Source organism: Cephus cinctus, unplaced genomic scaffold (assembly GCF_000341935.2).
Source record: "Cephus cinctus unplaced genomic scaffold, Ccin1 Ccin1_scaffold0564, whole genome shotgun sequence".
In the NCBI taxonomy this organism is placed as follows: domain Eukaryota; kingdom Metazoa; phylum Arthropoda; class Insecta; order Hymenoptera; family Cephidae; genus Cephus; species Cephus cinctus.
The window spans coordinates 434,657-455,682 of record NW_014333216.1 but is presented as its reverse complement, the minus strand read 5'-3'; the positions used below and the strand labels follow the sequence as shown (position 1 = coordinate 455,682).

Here is a 21,026-nt window from a genome sequence, read left to right as displayed (position 1 = left end):
GGGGGGAGACTGACCAGATGAAAATAAAAATTACGCAAAGAACGTCTGGCGAATTCGATAATCATAAATTCGAATGATCCCACGAAAACGTATGTTACGTAACATTTGTAATCATAACAATATCAGACATTGGAATTGCGTTTCTGTCTTTTGGTGATCGAGAAGACACATTACGATGAGATTAAATCTTTGTTTTTTTTGTTTTTTTTTTTCGTAATTTCGAAAAAAGAAATATATCTTTAAGAAAGGGAGAATACAGTTAATGACAATTATGACTCGATTCGTCACGTTTTCGTAAACGCTACTGTACGCTGGACATATTATTATTTGCTATAGGTTAACGGACAATATTTATATATTATTATTATTATTATATGCGTATTTATACACGTTATCATGTATATAATACGCTTTCCGTGTACATTATATATATATACACGTATTATCATAGTCACCATTTTACTTCCGCTTTTAAACATCGATGCAAAATAAATTATAATATTACCTTTATATCATCCCTTATTTATCGACCCCTCTATCATCTCTTTCTCGTTTACTTTCGCTCTCTCCATTGCAAAAAATTGGCCACTATATCTTATCTCAATAACAATATTACATTTTTGTTGAATCCATTTTTTTTTCTCACTTCGTTAAGCATCATGCACTTATTCATTATCGTTATTATTATTATTATACCCTCCATTTTAATTCTATCAAACGCTAAAAAAACATCGTACCTCTCTTTCTCTCTCGCACGCACTATATATCCCCAACATCATTACTTAATTACATCATTCTCAATAAATCTTACATGTACAGAGTATTTTGGTTTAATCAATCGACTGTTTCGGTTTTCCATTAGAGGAATAATGATAAATAACACTCATGAATACTTGCGCACTTCTTGTATCTCTCTCTCTCTCTCTCTCTCTCTCTCTCTCTCTCTCTCTCTCTGTACTATCGTCCTTTGTCTTTGTTATCTCCGTACACCCATAGTAAAAATTCAGGAGTGACCAAAGAACAAAGGAGACGACGTGAAACGTTTTCCGTATGAAAAGCGTCAGAAAAATTACAACAGTCTCTTAGCAATTGAATGATGAGCATGTTAATTAATTAATTAATTAATTAATTGTGCCATCCATTAGATCGCATGTACACAAGCACACATTAATCAATTTGTCTGTACGCGGTACACAAAGTATTCGGCTTACTTGCAACGATACACATGTGATTGCATAATTATTGTACACAAGATGAATCCCAAGTACAGTAACAATAAGAATAAGAGTAAACGTTTAATTTTTTTTTAAAGCAAGATTCGTCGTTTATTCCCATATATATGTTTATATATACTAATCGTACTGCGGAATGTGCCTAAAAGTAAGGTTAATGTTCCTTTTTCTCTTGACGCGAAAGGAAATTCTCTTGAAAGACCGCACTCGATCAGGTAAAGAGAAGAAAGAGCAAACCAAGATTCTTGTCTTACTGTGCGCATTTACTATGCATGCATTCGTATATGCCTAGATGAAAAAACATTGGTACTGTCCATTTTTATCTCTTTTATTATCCGTAAGTCTTTATTTTCTATTTGGAAAAATCTCAAGAAAGAAATAGTTTTCAATGACAAAAATCCGTATGCAATTTTTTACATACACACACATACACATAAGCGACACCATGTCACGGTTGTCATCGATGTCATTTTCTCTCCGTCTTTTTTTTCCCCCCTTCATTACTATCTAAGGTAGTTCGCGCTTCTTCTTTTTGTTTTTCTCTTTATTCTTTTTTTGGCAAACGTCTCGCGGGCTTCTAGAGGGACGGCCGTGCGAAAGCTAGCCGAGTTAAACGCTGTTCAGCGCCAACAATTATCTTATCTTTACTCTTGTCGCATCATCTTGCCAGCCTGTACAGGCACTGTCAAACGAAGATCGGCGATTTGCTTTAATAGAATTTTCAAAATTTCATTACTATCTAGTATTTACGTAAGGTGTATCTGTTTCGTTGAAGTCTCGTCTCAACGTATTTTAATCATGTCGATTATAATCGTTGCCAAGTGTAGGCTGTTTGATTTTAATACAGTAGTTTGCGACATGACAAACAATTACCTAGTGTTTCGACTGGGTTTGGTTATTGCGTTTGGATTGAATCGAGGTTATCCTTTTATCTGGGTGTCTGGGAGGGAGGAGGATAACTTAAGAAATTACGACTGACGATTCTTAAAACCGACTGAAACGTCGATGTACATAAAGCAGTGCATTAATCCCATGCGGATATACTATATTAACAGATTCCCTGGTATAATTCTTAGTTCGGCTACGAAGGTAACAGTCGACAGACTGTAGCATCAGGTAAAGACGAAGGATCTCTTAGTTTAAGAGGAACAAGGTACTTGCGAGATATTAATTTAAACAGAGAATTACAATCTTGACGTACGGAGTATTAAAGACGACGTATTAAACAGTAGTGTCTTACGCGGATACCATGTTGAACCTAGTGTTACTTAGAATCGTTTGAAAATGTCGCCATTAGAGTTTGTTCCCCAGAGACAAGTCAGTGACGATTCAGCGACCTATCAGCACCGTGTTACCGTCTTCGTTGAGACAAAGAAATAAGAAACGAATGACTCGATTAAAGTACAAAAATTAAAGACTTAATTATCTCCCTCCCTCCTTCAAGGAAACGAAGTTCATTTCCGATCATTATTACACGAAGATAGAATAGCCCGTGCGGTGTGACGTGTTAAACGTGACACGACAAAGGAAAACCGGAAGTATCGTCAGCCGTGCTTTACTCTAAGTGGCAGTGACGGTAGACGGAAGTGTATTGGGTCACGCCAGGTTCGTTTCCTGTTCACCCCAGCCTTCGCTGTCGCATTCGCTCTCGGATGCTGAATCGCTGTCGCTGAATTCGACGGCGACTCGACGCGCCAATATGGACGCTACGTCGTTGAGGGTGTTGACACGCTCTACTTCCTTCTGTTCGATCTTCTCGACTTTGCGCAGCTTTATACCTGAGGATAAGACGTAATTTTTGTAGCTCAGAAACCTTGTAAAGCAACTAAATAAAAGCGAAGCTGATTCTTTGTGAATTCACTACTACTTACCATCTCGGATAGCCTTGAGCAGATCGTTCCTGGGATCAACCGGAGGATTTGGATTGACGGACTTCCTTATTTCACCGTCCACCATATTCTTTAGAGGTTTCAACTTCGGTGGATTATTTGCAATCATTTTGGCAATGTCTCCATTGGTAAGTGGCATCGGCATTGATGGTCCGTTTAATAATATTGGTGGCGGAGGTGGTGGTGGTGGCGGTGGTGGGATATTGGTTGGGGGTGAGGGTGGTCTTGGCGGTGTAGGATCAGGCGTTGGTGGTGGCGGAGGCAGATCCTGAGGCACAGGATCCGGTTCATCCATGCTGACCTGAGTTGAATGATTTGGCGGAGTAGGTGTCGAGTGATGACTTGGTAGAGGACTGCTGGACCGACTTCCGCTTCTATTAAGCAAGTGCGACGGTATAGAGCCTGGAAAATAATTGACACATTATTTACCAAGAGCTCTTATTGCTAAACCATCGTACGCAGATGTGAAAGAAAGGTAAAAAAATACCATTCATAGATGGGGGCGACATGGTTTCCCCAGGTGGTGGTGGTGGCGGTGGTAGAGTATCCCTCACGATACTTGTAGACCTTCCCCTGGTAGGAGTATTATTGGCGGAAGCGACGGTAGGAGTCGAGTTGCTGGAAGCGTTGCTAGGCGGTGCTGGTGGAGGTTGCGAAGGTCTCGACCTACCTCCTCTGCTGGGAGTACTCTGTCCCCCAGGACTCTGATACGTCTCGCTACCAGGTTGTCCTTGGCTAGGAGCATAATGAGATCCATAAAGATTCTCATCGTAACCCTGAGCCGCGTAATTTGCTGCCCTGAAAGCAAAAAAGTATAATCGATACCCATCGACGACTACTTCACTATACAGTAATCCTCTACAGCATCATCCCAAATAAACTGACCTATAATGATCCGATGCCGGAGGACTATAGAGATGCTGTTCCTCCGGTGGATAACTGCGTCGAAGTTCTATGCTGTTTGGCCTCGGTGGCCTATTATCAGTCATCACCATACCCAGTAACGCCTCGTCGGGTATATTATGAGGAACCCTGTATTGTACACCCTGGGTTGGCATAATATATTCTCCATGACCGACGGCCAATTGCCTCTGTCTCTCCTTGGTGTTATGAGGCTGCCTTATACGTTTCTTGTGGCGGCCACCTCCACCACTGCTTCCTTCATTGCGTGGCCTGTGAGGCTGCGTATCACATTTAACATCAATTAATCTCTCGTGGAGCAATAATAGAAAAAGGTGATAATAGTCATCGAATAAAAAGCAAGCTAAATCTTGCGATCAGCCAATCCACGATTGAACCAGCAAAGCGGCTACTTCGGAGGTATTTCTTACGTTTTTTCCTGTCTTTAATATACTGGGCAAACAAAATTTTAAATACAAAAGAGCGCCTATGATTGCCGGCACAATCGCGGGATGAGTACAGTATACGTGGGAGATAATATCATTTCCCACGTACAGTCTGCGACAACACGAAATGATCCTGAAACGATTGGTATGATCTAAGTTTCTGTGCCAGTCGCTATCAATGACTCGTGTGTGGTAACGATGACACCCGGTATATAGAAGAGTCATGAAGTTGCATGAAAGATACATGAAGAAGGTACAGAATTGTAAATGTAGTAAGACTTTTGAGAATAGTGCGACAGCTACTTTGTATTTAAAATGAAATTAATTTAATGTGTGAGGATGCGAAATTCTCCCATTCACATCGAATTCTTTAATCGAATGGATCTTGCTCTCAGGACAGTGTTCAAGATGCTTTACTGTGATTCGATATACATGGGAGTGTATAAATATTTCGTTTATGGGAGAAGGAAGAGAATTGAAAAATCAAAAGTAACATCAAAGAAGAATAAAATCATTGACTATTGTACCTAGCGTAACTACAGGACTCTGAAAGCGAGCACCTAGAGCATACTCTCTATCGGCGAACAGATTGGTTAAATGAAAAATCACACATACGTGAACTCGATTATGCGTATGAGTGAGTGATTGACCATTAATAATTTAGTGAAGTTTAATAGGGGTAGTATAAAACTACAAAGATCCAAACCATCGACTTGCCTCTCTGAACTGTTCGGCATATTCAGACTCGGTCTATAACCAAGGGGATAGAGTATTCAGTATTTCAAATGATTTCGTCCGTTTGCTTAGATATTAATTAAGAAACCAAATACGCCAATTAATTGCACAACACAGCGTAATCAACATAGATAAACAAATGTAATTGAATTAAACAAACAAAAAAATAATGTACTTATTAATTGTAATCGCGCGTAATTTAATTATTTTACTATACGTATTAAAAATTTGTATGATAATTTCTATAACTACCTTCTTGCCCCTATCGTGCAATTTCTTCTCAGTATCCTTGAGCACCTGCTGACTCCACAGATCAAAGAAGTAATTGGGATCAGTGTAAAACTTCAAACCGTCCTTTCCGTCCTCCCTGTAAACGAAAAGTTACAAAGTTAACAATTATTAAAATCTACCACGGCTTTTCAGTCAATCCGATTCCTACATACATGTGACATCCAGATAACAAAAAATACCTGTAATCATTAAGTTTATCCAAAGGCGGCGGTTTGTCGCACTGATGATAAGTCTCCAGCATGACAGTGGGCATGGTATCCCTGGAGACGACCTGCTGGTCGAATACCACGGAACTCTTGAAGGCCTTTCTCATGTGAATATCTTGCAAAGAAACTGCAAAGTAACAATGACGCAAGGATTACATATAGCCAAATTGATCAGTCCAATTGAATGTCATAAGAGATCATTAAAATTCACAACGAACCTTCTTCCACGTTGCTGTCCAATTGCGTCACCTTCACAGCCAGCCTGTCTATCCTAGCCTGCAAAGAATTTGCTCTGTCGCTCAGTCCATGAGCTTCTCTTGCGAGTTCCCCGAAGAGGTCCTCGGCGTGTCTGGATAGGCTTGACAATTGCCTAATCGTATTGGCCAGTGTACCATTGGTAGCAGCTTCCAATTCCGATGGCAATGGAAAATCGTCGGGTATGGTACCACGCGCAACGTGCACGGGTTCCACTAGCCTTTTCGGGAGCGGCATCCTCTTGGTAATTTAGGATCCGCACCGCCCTGGGTTCAGATTCGAAGTTGGCTCACCGCCCCTTCGAGATCTGCAAAATAAAAAGAAACGAACAAGAATTAATAAACAAAAATAAATGGCGTCCCAATATCAATACATATTCGTATAGTCTAATAATTGTTCAACCACTGATAAGTAATTTGCATACACCATCAGGAGATAAGAAACTTATGCAAGTCTCGTGTGTACAAAGGCAGCATAAAGAAGTTTTACATAACATTTTCACATTTTATCTCCATACGTTAAATTCGTATGTAACAAGGAAGAAGAAAAAAACCAGGACCGCGATAAAGCCACGGTCGCTTTATCATGCTGCTCATTGGAACGTGACCAAATCGTTCTGTGCGACTAACTCCAAGACCTCCGACATATCCACGAGGACAATAGAACGTTTCTCATTAAAGAACAACGCCACGAAACTTAGTAATGAGTTTGGCGACAGGCATTCTCTTTATTTTCGCGTTAACCTCGCCTGGAATTCCAAACGACTTCAACCTCAATTCAACAAATTCTATTCCACGACCAGTGACATGCTTCATAATCGCAAGAATCCGCTAAAATTAGTGCATCGCTAATTTTAGAACGAAACACAAACACACGGGCATTCAGACTTAAACGTCAGGATATTAGTAAAGCAACTACAATACTTGACACCGCTATTACTTATCCAGAAACAATGTCTACATCTACACTACGACTATCCCGTCCATTAATTGCACTCTCAATGATGAATTAATTGACAAGAATTCTTATCTGACTATGTATATACAGACAAGATACATTGGTGATCCATAAATACCCAATCCCATTATACATACGTACGTGCAACACGTTAAAGTCAAGTTCATCAATCAGACTAACGAAAAAGAGAAAATTCACATTGCGACGTTACATATAGCGGTAATCAAAATTTAATTAAATATCAATGCAATTAGCCTAATGGCAGTTACATCAACAAACTCTTACATCAACTAACTGTTTAGTCAGACTTTCGCAATCAGTGACTATCCCCACGATTTTCCTGCTCTTAGAATCGGGTAAAAACATCATCCTCATCGTCATCGTCATCCTGCACGGATGCGAAGCTGCACGGAGAGTGCGTTAGCTCCCATCGTTATAGCTATATGTATAAGCAAAGCATCCGCGTGCAGCTGTTGATGACGAATACACACCAAGCTATATATACGTACGTACAAGCAGCGTCTAACAAATGGGATAAAACGCAAGCGACACTACTTGAAATCGAGCCTGAATCTCTCTTGTCCCTGACCGACGATCATCGAGCGGCTCTATACAGTCATTGAGGCCAAGTCGTGCCACGCGCACAGACACACATACGTACGTACTCAGAGTCGCATATGTGCATTTCGCGACACTTGACAATCTCCTCTTACACCGAGGAATGAGTTACAGTTACAGTCCAGACCAGTTCCGCTCTTTCGATTGATTTTCACTACTTTGTCAAAAAATTAAAAAATCCACTCACTTACTCTAAATGCTTATCACATTAAGTAACTAGTACTGATACAATTGTCAAGTATAATAGCATACACCACTAACTTTGATTCTACACAATAATTTCACACGGGACACCCTGTACGTGGTATAAACTAAAACATGAGTCACGAAAAACAACCGACCTGCCCCTCTACACCGTGTTCACAATATACTTATCTGCATTCAACGTGGTCTCCCACGCGCTCGATACTGACAGACATTTATTCATTCACTAGAACTTTGTCAACAAGTAATATACGATTATAACAAAAAAATAGTAACGAGCTTTGACGGGTTCGACCGTCCTCACAGTCAGCTGACAAAGTTAAACAGTACAGAAAGTAACGTCAATGAATAATAATAAAATAACTAAACTCGATCACATATAAACAGCCGAGTATATACCAAGCCTGTACAAAGGATCGTATCGACATTTTGCTCTAGAAACAATACAAATATCGTTCACGTGGCAATTGCATTTACAACGAAACGTATTACATGCATTTTCACCGCTTATTCATTACTATCAGTGAAGTGTAACGATGGCGGATACACTATATCATCACGGCTTGTCTCAATACTGCGTTTCATACGTATACACATACATGTAGAAATATTGAGCCGTGTCAGCACATGCCAGCCATATGGTTACGTACAGTTCTTGCATATTAAAGTATATCCATACGCATATAGTGTTTTTGGCGTAAGCCACGCAACAAGGATGTGACGCTAATTTCCATAAAGGGAAGTACACGCGGTTAGATTAAATTCGTGAAATTTCCTGAAGGGACAGAAACAATCTTTGGAATGATAATATTTTACTGAACACTGTCAATACGTCCTTTTGAGCAGCTATTAACTGTCTGTCTGAAATGCATTTGAACGCCAAAGAATTACGTCGGCAAAACCACAATCGATCGCAGCAATCGATTCTGAGTTCACGCACAAAAGGAAAGACCGTACAATAACAGCGCCATATAGTAAAGCATCCATCGGCAGACTGTGCACATAGTACAAAAGCAGGTATTGCCTAATTGGTACACGCAGCTGAGAGATAATAGTAGGATGTGAGTCGTTGGGGTGACTAACGACATCGGTTGCATGAATTATGCTCGCGGTTATGTATTGAGCGTGCACGTGTTAAAAGGTTAGGGAGAGGAGCCGAACACATGTGACAGTCTGTATACTAGTTAAGTATACCGATATTCACAAATGACAGATCTGTCAACACCCATTGAAACATAAGAATAGCAAACGTCTGTACTAGGTCGTTTAAAAATGATAAAGAGAAAAATTTTATAAAGAAAACAGAAAGACATTGATGCAAGCCAGTTAAATATTTGGCCAGCAACCACGTGGATCTTTACAAATAGATACAATCAGCTGATATCGATGTCTAATTATAATCGCGTATGGCTAATTGTGACGCACTTGAACTAGACTCGAAACGCACCAGGCGCGTTGGCGTTCGCGTATCGGGTAACATTCGTCATGGTGCGTGCGGAGACGTCGACCCCGAGTTACTGGGCGAGTGTCTAGTTCCTCGAGCACTTCTCAAGGTGGTACGAGAGAGAGTACGTATCCTAGGAGACGACAGTACCTCCACGCGTAGTAAGTATAGTACGGTATAAAAGGAGCCTAGGGCAAATTTAATATGTAACGCTGGCACGGCCCGTTTCTCTTTCAGTTCTTGTTCTTGTTCCTGTTCCGGAGAGCGACTCTGTAGTGGCAGAGTTATCTTTGTCGGCTGAGTGTATATGCAGAAGCTCGATGAAGGTGTAGAGAGTAAAGGTAGTGATTCCCCAATGCGCACTGAAGTAGGGATGACGAGGAGGAAGAAGAATAAATCCTGGTCGAGGATACGCGTTAACCTTTGATTCTTGCACTTCTTGTTAAATACGTACTCTGCTCTCATTCTCGTCTTCCGAGTAATCCTGAGGATATAATCAACAGATTATTACGGATGAAAAATACCATGGCAACGTGCATACTCGTTGGATAATACAGTTCAGTGGTTTTAATTATGCAAACGGTGGATTAAAAAAGTGTGCCGGGCAAAGCACAATCTTGGAGAAACAAATGGAGTAGTTAATGCGACGGGGTCAAAGGGTGTGAAGATATAATTAAAAGGGAATAAAGTGGGCGTTTGCTTTACTACTGAAAAGTATCAGGCCACTAGGTCGCTCGAAGTAAATTAGATTAGGCAGAGATCCAGGGCGGATTACATCAATCTTTAGTAGTTGACTAACGTTGCGTAATAGCACACGGGTCAGTTACCGTTTAAACTGTCTACGATATCATCAATTTCATAGATAACACTATTATCCTCTTATATTTTCAAAACATTACGTTCAATTGTAATTCTGCACTCGATATAGAATACAGAAATGTCATGTGATATCTTGCAGTCTGAAGATACGTGCGAAATCGAGAAATCGCTTAGGAGAGCCTTGGATAAGATTGGAGTACCAGTGAAATGATGATTGGACTATAGCTGTATCGATTGCCATTGGGAATTCTAAATTATCGTTTTGTTTGCCGACATAAGGTTTTTCCATGGGATGCTACCATGCTACGGATGGCAATGTGACGATGATATGCTGTAATCTAGACAGTGAGTGAGCTTCGGCCGAATGTGAACGCCCACTGTCGTAACACTGGCTGATTTCTACAAGGGGAAACGGATCTGATAAGTAGCAATGTGTATACATATATGTGCATATATATATGTACACGTGTACTTATAAATAGTATATCAGGTTACGGTTTTAAACAAGTGGAATAATTGGTGGATACGTCATCGACACGCGGGAACTTGGCAGAAAATATTTGACAGAATCCTATTCTGCTTGTGACCCTAGAGAATTTATTTTATAAACTATGTTATAGTTCTGATCAAACGAAAGTAGTGATATTTACGTGAATTTCTAGTTCTCTTTTTCTGGGCAACGAGAAAAAAGAAAATCAGGATCTGAATGACTTTTGCCAAAGACATATTTCCCTCGTATTGTTCGTCAATCTCTGTAATATCCTCAGCCTCTATGAGATATACACAGAGCTGCGGCAGCAATCTGCAGATTACACGAGCATAGATTACCAGCAACCTCAAGTCAGCTACTGGTATTGCGATTGAGTAACGCAGAAGAAACCTTTAGAATCCAAGCAGAATCCATTTAGAGTGAAATTGTAGTGTCCATGAAATAATTTCAGTTTCTATCTGTCAGAAACAACTAGATGTCAGGATAATCTGAAATGTATTTAAAATATATATATATAAACGTCCCTCCCTCCCTAACGTTTTAAATCAAAATCTCTTATCTTGAACCGTACAAAAATCACGATGATCCTTCTGACTGATCAAGCACAGCTTCCAGCTGCGCGTGTAATCTCAGTTGCAATTTGACGTGAAAGCTTAAGCATGATCACTCGCTATATATGTGAGCACGAGGTTTTTTAATTATTCATACCAACGACACGGGTAGCTCCTCCTCTTCTAGCCAGAGCAGGTACGCGTTTACGTTTATCGAGATTCACGTAGTACTTTGAGACGTGAGCCAAAGGATTTTTGCTTGCATAGAGAATATACTGGTATCGTACGAGTTTGCTTTGGCAAAAGCCAGATGAACTCATCAAGAGTATGTAGCATAGGAGACACGTTGAAGAGCCTAGTGAATCCAAAGTGATGTTCCACATATCCCATTTCTTTGACAAGAGGAAAAGCTATGATCAAAAAAAAAAAATAAGTGTTTTATGAAGTGTGTTATTCTCTATACTTTCTATGGTAGTCACCCTTTCGAGCACAAGTGTTTGTTTTTTTTTTACGTTGCAATGCGTGGGAATAACTAAACGCTTGTAAGTGTTTAAAAAGTGACTGCCGTAGAAAAGATAGGTAACACGCTGTATATACGTAAATTTGCAGTGAAGAGCTCACTGAATTCTCAAACGACACAAACGTACCTCGAACGCTATTCAAGCGCACCTTATTCCTAAGGTGATATTCCAGATTCAATGATTTCCAAGGGACTATATAAATGCACTACAGTGTAACTTCAAGGTGTGTACACACAACAGGCGTTATGATGTTAGGTACCTTCATATTCTACGTGCTAGAATAACGAAGACTAAAGGTGAAAGTCTACCGGGTGATTCTAGAATTCACCGTTGTTTGAATTGACCGTTGTCTCGTAGCTTCCTTCTCTCTCTATCTTACTCGCTCACATCCTTCGATTTCCTGAACGAATGTTCGCTCGAGCATTTCGTGCTCGCCTTTTCCTTTCGGAGCGGCTTCTGTAATAAAGTGTTTCTTGCACGGAATTCCGCGCCGCTGAGGATTACGGATAGAGAAATTCTCTTGAGTTCTCCGCATTTACCTCTCGTTCTCCTTGATACTTATGGCGTCGACAAGGAGACGTCAATCCTCTTATACTGTGACAAGGTTTATCAGGATACAGAAAAGGATTCATCCCCAAGGACCAATCCTCGATACAGCATCCTTATTTCTACGTGAAAATAAATAAATAAATAAATAAGTTTCAGCTCTAAGTGAGGGGACGTACCTCCAGCTTCCGAGAAGGATCGGCGCAGTAGACGCGTAATATTTCTGAATGGCATTCACGTCCACAAGGGTAAGAAAGGTAACCGGAAAGAGTATAATCTATGATAAATTGATGGCTAAACCGGATATAATGAAGATCGATAGTCAGTGTACGGGGACCCGCGTTTTTTGAATGACAATTAGGTCCGAAGGGCGGACAAACAATTGGCTCGTAGAGGTCCTTTGTAATGATTAATTAATTCCTCTTGCGGGTTAGGTTTGTCCGGAAGTGCGACAATATTCAGCAGGGAATAAATTCTTGCCCTGATATTATTAATAAATAATATCGTTGCGTCCTTCAATTTATAGTGGTTGATACGTACACCCTTGTGTTATTACTATGTATAGAATGATTCATCGAAGCGTTCTTGAGTCTTGATAATCAATAGTCATTTAATTTCTAATAGCCATGTAAGATACTAAGATAACTTTGTGTATATGCGCCTGTTTGCTTGATATACAATAAATATATATATTTATATATTCATGCTATTTACATGCTATATAGAGTAAAGAAGAAGTGGCCTTTATATTTAAAATATCGACGATTAATCATTAGATTAATTGCTTATTAAATATCACAGTCACCAATCATTATTTATTGTAAAGCCCAAGCAGATAATCATTTTTATGTTTCTCCCATAGAAAATAATGATATATATAAGTGTAAAATTCACAAAAAATATAAATTGCTACTATCTAGTAACTAATTTTGAATTGTCAAACCTGACAAAAGAAGCAGCAATCGTTTTATGACGCATACTGCACCCACCCCAAGAAGCTCAAGGGAATAGTCACAATAAAAAGCATTTTTCCTGTCATTAGTCAAAAAGTTTATATCCAGCACTACTCGTTAGACAAATATTTAACTAACATTTATTAAGATCATTGAAATCCAATGAGAAATTCATCCAAGGCTAAGTGTCAAGGCTCTTTTTTAATAATGATCACGAATAGAAAACCACCCCCCACATAGCCGGCGCCCTAACAGCCATGTGCCGTTGTGAACCGCCGCCCTTTTACTACTTAGATTCGTCCTGACTCTCATAAACACTATGACAATCTTCAAGCACTCGCAACGGATGAGTTACTCACTCTTTGATCTTATCCGGTCGTCGTCAAACTGCCATTACGTTATAACAAGCGATAGACACTCGGTCGACCCATCCCAGCTCGAAACGGAGACGGACTAACTGACAAGATGTCACGTTTCCCGGGAGCGTTACTAATATTCAACTTCTTACCATATTCGTTGGCTGATCACTCGCGTATCCGGGCATAATACCGTGTCACAATGCACTTCCGTAAAATATTCTTCGATGAAGTTAAGACATCGCTTTATTTCGCGCAACTACACCCGCAAACATAGAAAATGGCGTTACTCGCTCGTAATGCCACGGCTGGCCACGGCTGGCCACGGCTGACTCGATTGAGCGAAATCAGCGCCGCCTCCCGACGTCTCAGCGGCAGTTCCGGAAACTAATTGGGAAACTGGCGTGCTCTACGTTTTTTATTTGTATAAAAATATTTATTTTGTTCTTTTATCATACCTTATCTTGTTTTTATCAGACGAATTTTATGACTGGCTTTTTGCATGTATTTATTGATCGAATATTATTTTCCTAATGTCCTTTAGATGGATTGATGCGTCTTTTTTTACAATTGAACCAATAATTTTATTGAATCTTTATGTGACAAGGATTTCATGAAGAAACAGTGTTTCATGCTGAAGATATTTTACTGAAATTTGAATATTACAATATTTTTTGCTTCGTTCTGACAAAATGATTGTTAGTTAAAAATCCGCATTGAAAATTTTCAATCGATATATTACTGTGGAGATGTAAGCATAAAAAGTTGAATGTTTTATGTACATCTGAAATTCAATGTTTTTTACACATTTATAATTTTTTCAAATAAAACAGTCTAGAAAATATTTTGCCCATTTTATCTATATAGGTATATACCTATGTGTTATCTTTGTAATGGAATTTATATTTTCACTGCACAGTGTGCAATAATTTTAAATCAATATTTACATGTCATAAATGAAAATTTTCAAAATACGTTTCTTAGGTATGAGAAAGATTCTAGTTCAATAAATAGCTGCTCATTATGTGGTAGGTGTTAGTTATATTGAAGTTCATTGCAAATTAGACTACCGGCAATGCATTCATGTCTAGACGGTTGCCATGCGTCATATACATGGTGTCTAAAATTATCTTCATCATTTTTGTCAGTTTCAGACATTCCCATGAAGATAAATTATTTCTTATGGATTCCTCACAATTTTTGTAGATAAAATAATTCCTCTAATTTTTAATACTTTGAATATTCTTTTTCAAACCACTGTACACACTGTACTATGTATGTTATTCGGTATACGCATAGTATTTAACATGCTACCACTTCCCGGGTTCTGTGATGAATCCATGATTAATGTGTTCTAAACCGCCGGTTGTATATCTTGACAGTAGATATTTTTAAATTAACATTATAGTGATTACAACTGTCAAATTTCAACGTCGTTAATCAGAGAAACATATTATAGTGACAATGGCTGACGAAACAGAGCAAGTAAATATCTAATCTCTTTCTGATAAAAATATATTCTGTATAAAACGCACAGTATAACCTGAAATTTATGTTTTAAACAAAGGTTCCTGCAATCAATGTCAAAGAGCCACTGGATCTGATTAGATTAAGTTTGGACGAACGTATTTATGTTAAGATGCGGAATGAAAGAGAACTTCGTGGGAGACTACATGTGAGAATTATTTTGTCATACGTGATACGATTATGGAAACTGTTATTAAGATATTACTTTCAAATTTTAGGCTTACGATCAGCACTTGAATATGGTGCTGGGAGAAGCAGAGGAAACCGTGACGACTGTTGAAATTGACGAAGAGACATATGAGGAAGTTTATCGTACTACTAAAAGAAATATTCCTATGTTATTTGTACGAGGTGATGGTGTCATACTAGTATCTCCACCTAGTATGAGGGCTCCGATGTAAAAGATTTTCAATAGAAATATTTTTGGAGTAAATATTTTTTCATTTTCTAAAAATTAATTTAATAATTTAACTAATTCTAATTGGCATTGTTTAAGGAATAGAATGTTATAAGCTTTTAAAAACTATTTCATGTTTGTGTGTGATTGTGCTCATATTTCAAGGTTTGCTTGTCTGATATTTGGATATGCTTTTAGCTGAAGCATGTACTTTAGGAACAGCAGTATTATCTTGAGGCTTTATAATTTGAGTAGTAAGATCTGCAATTCTCTGATCTTTTAGTTTCATTACACTTTCAAGGTGTGAAACTTTATAATTCAGATTTTCTATGGCTTTATTCTTCTCTTCAAGTTCCTCCTTCAAACGAACAAAAACACGTCGTGGTACAGTCTTGTTCGTTACCTCTTCAGAATTCAGCAAAGACCTTACCGTCTCTATCACATGACAATAACAGTTTTAATTATCATTACTTACAAAATATTGAATCAAACACTTACCACCCTTACCATTTTCTTCGTAGCCAAAGTATAAGGAATCTCTATCGGCATTACTATCTTTAAGTATCTTTGTACGTAAGTCCATTAATACCTTCTCTATAGCACCATGCTGCGAATTGGACAACTGATCAATCTCTTCTTTTCCAAGCTTCATATCCAGTTTAGATAAAACTTTTCGATTGAGCGTGCACCAGTTATCAACTTTCTTTGCAATACTACTACCAGAAACATAATTGTGCACATCTACGTTGCGAGGATAATATTTCTTCAGTAATTCCGCCATAAGCACTATCATATCAATTTTAAAATAATTCATTCAACTCTTAAACTAAATATCATAAAACATTTTTATTTGAAGTATTAATTTAAGTTATCCTGTTAACAAGATTTTTCTTACCAGCATCAGAAAAATCTCTAGCAATATTTTTCTTTGGTCTTGAAAATTGAATTTGATCTATCCATGCATATATTTCCTCAAGAGTATCAACAGCTTCCGTTTCTGTATTTCCGTTCATATTGCACATAAACTTGTTTCGTTCATTAAAAAAAAACCGAAATCTAATTTCAAACAAACATACTTCGCCTTTTTCTACATAGAAAATTTTTGCATGACCAAAGATACCCGTCACGATACTGTCAGATGAACTTTTGACATTTTCAAAAATTGTCATGTCAAAAAAAAATAGTCGAATACAGCAAAGACATGTTTCTACTCGATGTCAAAATTGTCACATATTCGGTTAATATTAATTATTCAATATGATCATACAATTAGAGTATCAATAAATGTCTGAAGAAATTCCACGGTTTAGATTTCCCACGCAAAAAACGGGATATAATAAAATAATTTTATTTTCAGAACCACATCGAATCTCCCACATTTATTTACAATGCCGCCAATATCGTAAATGATAAGGAAATCGCTATAAGAGCAAAAACGCTAACGATACTAACTGCTCCAGATCTTACTATCAATGCTGTTTTTTCAATTAACCACTCATAAGTTTCTTGATCCTCTTGTCGCAACAATTCATCACCAATGGTTGATCTCACCCTTTCGTGATAATTGTTCAGCCATTCAAGCTAAAAAAGTATTTCATAAGAAAACTGTCTGTCATTATATAAAGATACTTTTAAAAATTCTCCAGTCACCTGCGCATTAGTGAGTTTGCTGACATCAATTAAATTTCTTTCGTAAGGTACTAATGTTACAGTATCGAAAGCAAAATACTCTCCATCAGCCTCATACTATATAAACAATAAAATTAGTTTTGAAGAATTTTTAATAAAAAGTCTATGTACGACTCACCATAGTATTAGCCTTGACAACAGTAACAATATTTTCTAATCGCATGCCCCACTCATTATCACGATAATAACCAGGCTCCTGGGATCCAAAGAAATTCAGATCATAAGTAACATTAAAAGCTGTGAAAAAGAGAACAAAATTAAAAAGTATAACTCGCAGCTCGAGTTATCAATAACTTTGGATTTACGCATACCTTCATGAACTCCAAGGAAGGCACCGATACCATGTGTACTACCATGTCCATAATTTTTACCCAATTTATAAAGTGGTGCTCGAATAAGAATATCAGATGTTCTAAGAGACACTCCTGCTGGGAATACTAAACTGGCTAGGTCAATGCAGCCAACTAGCAATGCAGTATATGATGCAATTTGTTGTTCAGTTGGAATTCCATAATGTATTGTTCTCGTAACATCAGTAGTTCCATCTGAAAATTGTAGAAGACCCATATTAAAACAAGTAATATGAAAGGGTGACAAAAATATATTTAAACAGGAATAATTTTACCATAATATTGGCCACCAGAGTCCAACATAAAAGTGCTGTTTTTCAGTATTTGCAAATTTGTCTCAGAAGTTGGCATATAATGTGGCAATGCAGAATTTGGTCCAAATGCTGATATATAACTAAAACTGTCGCCACGATTATAAGCTTGCTTTGTCCGAAGTTTGCTCAGTGTCTCTACGGCTTTCAATTCGTCCCAATAAACATCCTCAGCCATCTGATAAAAAAAATTACCATTCAGTATCGTGGAAGCCATAATTAATACATAATCTCATGTTAATTACTTCTCTCTCAATAAGTCCCATAAATTGAATCAAAGCAACAGCATCCTTAACGTGAGCATGTTTCATGCCTGCAGCCTCCACATCATTTTTTCTGTCTTTACGTAAAAGTACAGGAGATGGTAATAATTGTATTTTGTTCGAAGGCATCTAAAAATAAATCTATAATTTACTCCTTTTTTTATACACCCATGGAATACTGACAACAGTTACATCAAAAGATGCACTTGGTATTGCGTATTCCACGTAAAAACATATAAACAAAAAAAAGTATTAAAATAAAAATTTGCAACAGTTTACCGTATTATAAATCTTATAGCTAACTCCAAGTGCATAACTATAAGCTGCTGGTACCAAAATTGCATTAGCAGCTGATGCAGCTGCTGGAAGATCCGTCCAAATGTCATCATAGTCATGGACGCTGCGAAAAGAAATGTAAATAAAATATTTAAAAAATTTATTTATTTAGTAAACAAATTTCTTGTATACTTACGAGATCGATGCTTCCGTTAAAACTGAAACTATACCCGATGTCTGCTTGTTACTCGGCAAATATAATCTTGAGGTCTCGTTAGTGATAAGCATGTACGACCGGAATAATGGTAAATAAGGTATATCAGAACCACGTAAATTGGTTAACCATGCAATTTCTTCCAACGCAGTCACAATATAAAGATCGGTATTTCGTGACAACATTTCACCACGCATTATTGCTATTTTCTCTTGGCGAGTTTGACCTATAAATAATATCGTACACAGAATTTAGAATCAAGATAACGTAGGTAGAATAAAATATCAAGGTACATAGATAAAGTTGTCTAGAAATAATACCGGCAAATGAATCAGGAAGAATGAAAACTGGATCTGTTGGAAAATCTGGTTGGTCAGTCCATATATTATCCACTAAATTCTCTTCAATAGCCACCAGATTGATTCCTCGAGCAGCTGTAATTAATACAATTATGATTTTTATATGAATTTTATAATGTATCAATTAAAATGCTTACCTAATGTCGTATTCCATAATGACCACTGTAAATAAGTTATTAAAGCTGGATCAGCACCGACTGAATCATTCGATGATAAAGTTTCGATTATCCAATTTTCGATTGTCGGTGTCTAAAAAATGCATATAATTGTTATGCAAATATTTATCAACTCCGCGGAAAGATAATGCAATTTGATATCAAGACTAATGTGTCACATTAGAAATATTTTTATTTACCGTTGATAAACCAGATTTCATCAGTGTCCAATCATCAGATAGTTCTTGTTCAGCTTGTAACCAATATCGACTGTCTGTCCAAAGTGCAGCTTGCGTCAGTGTTACTACTGCATCCCCGGTACTTCCGACGTAACCGGAAAGCCATTGTCTTCTTTGATCTCTTACACCCACGAAAGAGATACTCTAATTTATATGTAAGAAAAAAAAAAAGAAATTAGATCTTTCGTTAATATTATTTGTCTTTCAATATTTTGGGAATTTAATATGGATGTTATATTGTTCATAAATTTCATTGTAAATTTAGGATAGACTAATATTTTACAAATTTTTTTTTTAATTACTACTTCTATCCGTTCAAATCATTTGATTATCGATTAATCTATCATGTAAATTTTTCACTGCGTAATATTAGTTCACTCAGATAATTAGACGGCACGATAGAAAGTAAAGACGATAAACTTGTTGATATCATCCATCACGACCATATAATGGAGTACCTATTATCATTGAGGTAGATAAATACAAAATTGATCTTGTAAATTATATCCCAATTTCTAGTAATACAATAAGATTCTATATATTACATGAAAATTTTAAATAAAGAATAAATATTGGGTTGGCATGAAACTAATGGGACACTCTAGAAAACTCGACACATGTCCTTTTTTAAATTAATTATTTTTGACCATATTCTAGTATGTTGTAGAACATTCTAGGTACTTCCGCTCTGTGGGTATATACAATAGAAAATGGTCAAAAACAATTAATTTAAAAAAGGACATGTGTTTCTAGAATGTCTCATTATTTTCATGCCAACCCAATATACTTATTAAAAAAACTCTTATGGTAATTTGCAAAGTAATCACAATTAAAACTTTTTATCTTACCTGATGAGCATCACCGTCCGTGATGATGTACGCATCGATATTACGTAACTGCATCTGGTTTCTTAGAAGAGCCAATCTCTCAGGAGCATCCAAATTGATAGTTTCACGAGTGGGTGCACCAAAGACATCTAATATAGATCAAAACAAAAAGGGAAAATAAAAATGTTCATAGAAACAATTTTTTTTACATGAATATAATGATCCATAAATAATTGGAAAACTCACTTGATATGACCACGGTAGCAAATACTATAGTAAATTTGCAGACGACCGATAACCTCACAGTGCCCATCTTCGCTACAGACAGTCGTACGAGTATCTAATTGTTTTCGATAGGCTCCTTTAAGAAGCGTCTACACAATCTTATCTAATTTCATCAAAAATAATATCAATGAATGGTGATAGCTAGTAAGCATGCATCAACCAAACTGTAAAGATCGCGTAAGCCCTAAAGATTAATTGCAAACTCCAAATTACATATTTTAAAACGCGTAATCGTGCGATAGTGAATATCGTTACAATGTCAAATAAAAAGGCGCAAATAAAGTTCAAATGCCAAAACAGATATTTAAATATCACTAAATTGTCCGATTTTTGCGTAATTCCCAGACTAGTATAAACACAGATAATAAAAATTCTAAGTTCGTCCCAATGCATATTGCACGGTAAAATAAATATATATAATTGACAAGTTATTGTATTACATTATTATAATATATTATTATAATACATTTTCCCACCGAAAAATTATCCTACATAACGTCAAACCCAATCCTAATAACTACGTGACAACAGTCATTCTCGTACGCTGCTATACGAATTGCACAATATGACGCATTCTCTTACGAGATTTTCAACCTCAACGCAATGTCCACTAGTATTGTGTAATTTTCCAATAATCGATACCCAATCCATATCCCATAAAAGAACCACATAAGCCCCTCCCATCCTTTCTAATAGAAACCATACTCAAGTTTTTCTTTTT

General features: G+C 37.3%; 4 protein-coding genes across 12 annotated transcripts; 1 reads left to right on the top strand and 3 right to left on the bottom strand.

The window, feature by feature from the left end:
• Positions 1 to 196: 196 nt before the first annotated feature.
• Positions 197 to 13,756, bottom strand: LOC107268560 (wiskott-Aldrich syndrome protein family member 3). Of its 9 annotated transcripts, XM_015741467.2 has the most exons (14): positions 13,417 to 13,756; positions 12,098 to 12,226; positions 11,818 to 12,014; positions 11,685 to 11,750; positions 11,058 to 11,447; positions 10,647 to 10,974; positions 5,918 to 6,261; positions 5,673 to 5,826; positions 5,455 to 5,569; positions 5,185 to 5,217; positions 4,007 to 4,302; positions 3,609 to 3,919; positions 3,104 to 3,523; positions 2,829 to 3,010 (listed from the first exon to the last, which is right to left on the bottom strand). In XM_015741467.2, the coding sequence occupies exons 7-14, from the start codon at positions 6,189 to 6,191 to the stop codon at positions 2,829 to 2,831; spliced, it is 1,785 nt and encodes a 594-aa protein (XP_015596953.1). In that variant the 5' UTR covers positions 6,192 to 6,261; positions 10,647 to 10,974; positions 11,058 to 11,447; positions 11,685 to 11,750; positions 11,818 to 12,014; positions 12,098 to 12,226; positions 13,417 to 13,756. The 9 variants fall into 9 exon arrangements, with proteins under 9 accessions (XP_024941550.1, XP_015596953.1, XP_015596955.1 ...); XM_015741469.2 differs by lacking the exon at positions 10,647 to 10,974 and having other exon boundaries at positions 11,195 to 11,447; XM_025085779.1 differs by lacking the exons at positions 10,647 to 10,974; positions 11,058 to 11,447; positions 11,685 to 11,750.
• Positions 13,757 to 14,405: 649 nt separating this feature from the next.
• On the top strand, positions 14,406 to 15,394 carry LOC107268443 (U6 snRNA-associated Sm-like protein LSm3). The gene is made up of 3 exons (XM_015741223.2): positions 14,406 to 14,898; positions 14,981 to 15,088; positions 15,159 to 15,394. Exons 1-3 carry the CDS (start codon positions 14,878 to 14,880, stop codon positions 15,339 to 15,341), a joined length of 312 nt encoding a protein of 103 aa, XP_015596709.1. The 5' UTR covers positions 14,406 to 14,877; the 3' UTR covers positions 15,342 to 15,394.
• A 64-nt stretch (positions 15,395 to 15,458) lies between these two features.
• Positions 15,459 to 16,659, bottom strand: LOC107268445 (sperm flagellar protein 1-like). The gene is made up of 3 exons (XM_025085794.1): positions 16,233 to 16,659; positions 15,836 to 16,123; positions 15,459 to 15,772 (listed from the first exon to the last, which is right to left on the bottom strand). The coding sequence occupies exons 1-3, from the start codon at positions 16,504 to 16,506 to the stop codon at positions 15,498 to 15,500; spliced, it is 837 nt and encodes a 278-aa protein (XP_024941562.1). The 5' UTR covers positions 16,507 to 16,659; the 3' UTR covers positions 15,459 to 15,497.
• A 10-nt stretch (positions 16,660 to 16,669) lies between these two features.
• LOC107268433 (xaa-Pro aminopeptidase 2) lies at positions 16,670 to 20,486 on the bottom strand. Its single transcript, XM_015741201.2, has 13 exons — positions 20,267 to 20,486; positions 20,042 to 20,169; positions 19,155 to 19,337; positions 18,937 to 19,048; positions 18,761 to 18,874; positions 18,423 to 18,666; positions 18,230 to 18,350; positions 17,933 to 18,079; positions 17,652 to 17,865; positions 17,338 to 17,571; positions 17,145 to 17,263; positions 16,988 to 17,083; positions 16,670 to 16,918 (listed from the first exon to the last, which is right to left on the bottom strand). The coding sequence occupies exons 1-13, from the start codon at positions 20,331 to 20,333 to the stop codon at positions 16,721 to 16,723; spliced, it is 1,977 nt and encodes a 658-aa protein (XP_015596687.1). The 5' UTR covers positions 20,334 to 20,486; the 3' UTR covers positions 16,670 to 16,720.
• Between the last annotated feature and the right edge of the window lie 540 nt (positions 20,487 to 21,026).